General features: G+C 49.8%; 1 protein-coding gene across 1 annotated transcript in view; it reads right to left on the reverse strand.

Annotated features, from left to right (window-relative positions):
* ADAM19 (ADAM metallopeptidase domain 19) overlaps positions 1-4,136 on the reverse strand; it is a 36,287-nt gene extending 32,151 nt beyond the window's left edge. Inside the window, exons 1-3 of the mRNA XM_040603886.1 lie at positions 4,001-4,136; positions 3,731-3,810; positions 1,000-1,070 (exon numbers count right to left, since the gene is read on the reverse strand). Coding sequence (XP_040459820.1) covers positions 1,000-1,070; positions 3,731-3,810; positions 4,001-4,076 — 227 coding nt within the window. The 5' untranslated portion in view covers positions 4,077-4,136. The remainder of the gene's footprint in view (positions 1-999; positions 1,071-3,730; positions 3,811-4,000) is intronic.
* Positions 4,137-6,095: the final 1,959 nt, after the last annotated feature.

Here is a 6,095-nt window from a genome sequence, read left to right on the forward strand (position 1 = left end):
CAGATTTCTCTCTTTACAGCAGACAATGCCAAGAAAAGTCTGGTTTTCCTCCAAAACACCCTGAATATCATTTAGGTTTATGTACTGACATCAGAACTAATAAGATCTTCTGACATTTCACTCTTGAGGAAGGAAAGCTGAGCCCCCAAGCTCCGTGGTTGGGATATCCATACAATAAATTTAAAAATATAACCAGGGTTTTTATTCCAAGGTTATTATCCCTACTGATTCTAGTAGACAAATATTTGGTTGTGTTTCCATAGATAAATCTTCAGACCCATTTAAAAATAAAACAGCAACAGTGCAAGTGGACTGCTTAGCTTATTGCAGCCAGATTTCCAGCTGTTGTTCCACCACTGGAAACTAATGTTTCACAGGGCAGAAAGCCTCTGCAGCAGCCTCCGGACCAGAATCCTTCTACCTACCTCAATCTCCTGCAGCTTCAGCTGAATTCAATATATATCATACACTATGATACCACACAGCATTGCTGTATCATGCCTGAGAGGAGGTTGCATTTCAGTTAATGCAAAAGCATTTTTTCAGTCCGCTTTAGCATGAAGGGCACTAATGGAATTGAAACTGTCAGATCATTTCTCCTAGGAAACGGAGCAGGACCTCTTCGGATCACAGCAAATGAAGTCCTCATTAGAGTCAGTATGACTCTTAGAGCATCAAGCCATTCAGTAAATAGTGCACTTCATATCAGCAACATTTTCTAGTTAATGTAATAAGAATTATGATGCAAAAATAAGTTTACACACTGAGGGCCAGGTCACCATCTGCTTTTTGCTGACAAAGCTCTGTTGCAGTCAGCACTGCTTGGCTGATTAACATCAGTGGGGACTCAGACCTGGAATAACCTTGAAATCCAGAAAAGGACTTCCTCATCCTGTCTTTATCAAAACCCTGAAGTCAGTGGAGGCTTTCCTGTTGACTTCACTCTAATCCTTATTCATTTTTTCAGTGAGACCCAATGCAAGACACAAGCACACTTACCCGTTTTTCTCCAGTTCCAAGATGAGCTCCTGGCCTTCTGCCTTTACCTTGACTTCAGCTCTGTATGGATACTGCGTGCAAAAGAGAGAGCGCCTGTTACTTGTACATCAGAATTATGGACACACTCAGCAACAAAAATTGTTCCCCTGGAAATTGCAGATGACCTTAAAACCACTCCTCGCCTTCCTCCTATCTTCAGACCTGAATTTCTGGGGGAAGGGATGGGTCCCAGCTTCAGGCACGCTGTTGCATCCCCACGGCACAGCCACGCAGAGCCGGGAAGCAGCCAGGGACGCTGGTTGGATCCCACACCTGAGCTCATGACCCTGGTGTATCGGGAGGAATAGTGGGTTCAGATGAGGCAACAAGTCCTGGTGCTGGGGGGCTTGGTGGTGCAGCTGAGTAGGAGGGGTGTGCTGCACCCCCTTCTCCTGTACACTGTGTTCAGGACCACATGACACAACATCCCGACTTGCCCCAGAGGTTTACAAGTCAAATATATGAGTTAACCAAAGCTTCCTTTGTCATCACAGCAGAAAGACATTTTTAGGAGCCTGTTTCAGGACAAGAGGAATCATGCCTCTTCAAGAGATGTTCATGTAGCTCCGTTACTTGCACGAAATGCCAATAAAAGGCATGCAGCAGGGTCCCTTAGACGTCTTTAGGCTCTAGCCTTTGTTCAGACAGTATTTCACAGCTGCTTTTGTATTAGTCCCAGGCTGCCAAGGGACTGGAAACCATGACAGCAGCTTTCTAGCATGTTCAAGCACACAGACACAGCCCTGGTTTGCAATGTGCCTACAGCTCCGAATGAGGACCCAGGACAGCCAGCTCCCCAAGACCCACTGGTGTTAACAGAAAGGACCCTCATTTCTTAGTGCAACAGCAAACACATACACTAAAACAGACACTGAAAAAATAATAATAAATCAAGAGGCCGAAAGTATAGAATATGCTTTCTAGAGGACCAAATAGAAGGGCCTCTGAAGGTCTCCAGTTTCAGTCCCCTCAAAGCAGAAACACTAGCTAAGCCATGGATTTCTGAGTCTGAGCACTTTCTCATAAAGCAAATGAATGAATGAACTCCCCAGAAGAGAAATAACCCATTTGATAAAAGCAGACTTCTCTATTCAGCTGAAAGAAAAAAAAAATCGTAAGGACTTGTGAGATTATTAACCCACTGTAATTCCTAATTCAGCATTGGAGGGGATTTTGCAGAACAGATAATTGAAAGCAAAATAAAGCAAGGCTGACTGCATGGGATGTTCTGATGAAAGACATCAGCCCATAGATACGCTCACTCGCCACTTCATCAATTCCAAGCTCAGTTACAAACTTCTCCTTTCATCAGCTCCCTGTTCATATTCTGGGTTTTGTTCATCTTCCCTTCATTTTCCAGGACATTGCACCAGGCCCACGCAGATGATGCAAAACAAGTTGATACATTGACTATATACAACCGCTGATTCCAAGGGGCTGAGTTCAGCTTACCGAGTCACAGGTGCTCAGTACATCTCAGTACAGGTCTGCTGTTTTGCTAACTGATACGTAAGCAACAGAGGTTGCCTTGTCCCTAACTGGGGGGCTCTGACAGTCTCCATCATCATAAACTCTTCACAAAGTTTGTGCAAACATCATTATTACTAGTAATGTACTCCCTTCTCGTTCAATAATCCCACTGCTTCAGAGCCCGCCAGTTGCTGTGTAGCTGACATATCCCCAGCTGTACACAAGCTTTGTTAACACAGGTTTTAGAGCCAACAGGAACTTGCCTGAAACAAACTAAGTACGACCCCTGAGACCCAGCAAATTTGTGCAAGGGAAAATGCTGTCCAGATGTAGTTGGGTCACTATCAATAACAGAGAGAATGAAAACTTCCAACCAGCACTGCAAGAACATTTTAAAAAGAGAATTAAGATCAGGAGAGAGTCATAGTAGTGCTTTTTTTTTTTTTTTTTTAACATGGCACAATTAAAAGCTATATCAAGTCTCATCATAAGGAGAAGACATAAACCCCAAAATAACACCACTTATGGGGAGACACCATGATTTTTCTCTAGTATAGTATAACGCTGCAGCTTCCTTTTTCTGGTTCACAACGTAAATAACACCATCTGGATTTTCCTCTTTCATTTGATTAGGCAACTGATAACTTCTTGATTGTGGCAATGCAGAGGCTGGGAAGTCGAGCTGCGGTTTGTGGTTGAGGCTGAAGCCCAGCACCTCGGCGGGTCTCAGCATGGCTGCAGGGTGCCACACCGCTCCAGCCCCCACTTTACGGGAAGCAGGGGAGCGATCTGTCTCCACGCGTGTGGCATCCGAGCCACAGTGAGACATACCTGAGGTGCTGGGTGGCTTTTCTCAGTCAAGCACCCTCACAGCTGTGACACCTTCTCCTAAAGCGGATGCCTCTACCCGGCTGCTCCCCAAGCCACTGAGCGCATCGTCTGCCCCCTTCCCCCCCCCCCCCCCCCCCCCCCTTTTGTTGGCACAGGGCGCAGGTGGTCCCGATGTAGGTTTTAAGGCATGGCAGAGGGCCAGCGCTTCCCAGCCGCTGGGACGATGGGGGCCAGGCACTGGAGCACCCCCCAGGCCAGATCAGCCCCCCGGGCTCGCCCCCGTGCTGCAGGTGGGCTCTCTGGCTCTTGGCACAGGGCTCAGCGCAAGCAGCAATCGCAGCCCCCCGGGAGGGTCGCGCAAACAGCACACACAGCGCTGGGCGCCACCTACCTTCTCGCTGCTGGGGGTCCCCAGGGCTGCCCAGTGCGGCACCACCACCTCGGACTGCGGCTCCGCGCCGGCCCCAGCACCTGCGGGGACACAACAGGGGCTGCTCAGGAACCCGACCCCATCCGCACCCCAAGGGGTTAAACACCCCAAAGCCAGGGCGGGAGGGGAGAGCTCCACGCGGCTTGTAGAAGAAGCAGGAGGGTGGTCGTCCCCCCAAACCACCACCACCACCACCCCGGGGAGCTCATGCCGCCGGACCCTCGCACTCACGGGGCGGCGGCAGCAGCAGCAGCAGCAGCAGCAGCTGCGAGAGGGCGATGCCGCAGAGCAGCCCCCGGCCCCGCATGGCTCCGGGCAGGAGACGGCGCTCCGCCGCCGCCGCCCCGCGTATAAAACCTCCGGCGCGGCTTTCCCCTCCCACCACCGGCCCGCAATCCGCCCCTGCAGCCCCCTGCCCGGGGGGTGTCTCCTCTTCTTCCTTCTCTTCTTCCTCCACCCACCCACCCCCCTGCACACACACACACCCCACAGCACCGCGGGGATGCGCCCCGGATGCGACAGCGGCTGTGCCCGGCGGGGCGGGGTGCGGGGCTGCGCTGTGCCCGGGGCAGGGGGCAGCCCGGGCACACCCCGGGGCTCCCGCTGCAGTGTCTTTCCCCTTCCCAGCTCTTTTCCCAGCACAGAAATCCATTGTGCTTCCCTCCAAAGCTGGCAAAGAGGGGAAACGTGGTGGCAGGAAGCTGCTACATCATTGCCAAGCGGCTCCTGTAGGAGCTGTGCCATCGCTTTAGTTGCTTATTTATTTATGTTATATCTATGTGTAATCCTAACCAGTCGAACCATTCACAGCCGAACCTGTGGTTCCAGAGGCATCCTAAATCCCTCTGCACCTGGGAAATGCATTGTCCCCGGACAGCTGAAGGGCTATAGGATAGATCTTTATGTGCCCATGTAAAAGGGTAGAGGCAAAAAGATGTTCGCTGCCTCTCTCCCCTTAAGGCAGATGGAGGGGCTGGGCCTGGGGAAGGGCTTGGCAGCAGCCACAGCTCATATTCCCTGTACTGCCCTTCAGGGATATATCCGCTTACTCCCATGCCGCTCCCAAAGGAGCATCCCTGTCTTTTCCTGCATCCTTCAGGGCTGATCCACGGGTTGACATCCACACATCATCTCTTTGCTGGTCCTCTGTCCTTCAGGGAGATGAGCACCCAGAGGACTGCCAGCCACAGTGCCTCGCTGCTGGGGCAGCTCTGGTGGGGGGCAGGGTGGCACCAGAATAGGAGAGTCCAAGTCAGTGGGGCCATGCTGACTTGGTTACCGGCCGTGAACCCCTGAGCTCCATGGTGCTGTTGATGCTCCTCACACACACTGAGCCCGTGAAAAGCAGCTGCCTTCTCATATGTCCCTGCTGTGACTCCTGCCCAGCTCAACTGCAGCTACATGAGCAAGGCTGTGAGGGTGGACTGATGTGGTTTTATGGGGTCAGCTCAGAGTGGCAGGCAAAGGCATTACCTCCTTGTCACACTCTTCAGACAGCCATCAATCTGCATTATCCATGCAACCCTTCCCATCCATCTCTATAAAGCACCTGTGTAGGTGAACCACCAGGAAACCAGCTGAAGAAATGAGGAGAATTTGCATCTGGCTATGTTTCAGAGTGTATTGGTAAATCAGGCTGATAGGAAAGAAATACTCCATTTAGAATAAAGGTTCGCTAGATAATAATAATAATAATAATAATAATAATAATAATAATAATAATAATAATGACTTTGTCTCTTGTCCAGATGTTTATTTATGCTATTGAAACCACTGAGCTCTCTTTTACTGAAGGGCTTTGCTGACTCCTGCCACAGTTGCCCAAAGGAAATGTGACTGTTTCTGTTTGCAGATACCGTTTTGGCTTATGACTTTCATCTGCATCCACCTTCTCCCCCAGCACTTCATATGCTGAACCTTTGTGATCTTGTGAGGGCCACTTTGTCCCTGATATCACCCTGGCAGAGGAAAGCTAGGGCATCCTGGGGACACCTGGGGGGAACTATCAGGGTGAGCAGGCTATAAATGACAAATCAGCTGGCCTGCGACAGGTCACAAATTCTCAATGCACAACTGTTATTTCCCAGATCAAAAATCCAGGGACCAGACTTCAGCTCTTTTCTAATCATATGGAGTATCTTGAAGGGAAACCTTGTTTTTCTTTGTGAACTCCCCCATTTATTTATAGCTGCCTGTAATATAGAAGAAAACAATGGCACTGTTGTTGGTGTCCTTATTATAAATAAGTAAAAATGAATGCCAAATTTAGACACAAATTTAGCAATTCTGCTTTCATCCCTGCATAAAATTTTTGCCTGCCCAAAGG

This window comes from Falco naumanni, chromosome 8 (assembly GCF_017639655.2).
Source record: "Falco naumanni isolate bFalNau1 chromosome 8, bFalNau1.pat, whole genome shotgun sequence".
Lineage (NCBI taxonomy): Eukaryota > Metazoa > Chordata > Aves > Falconiformes > Falconidae > Falco > Falco naumanni.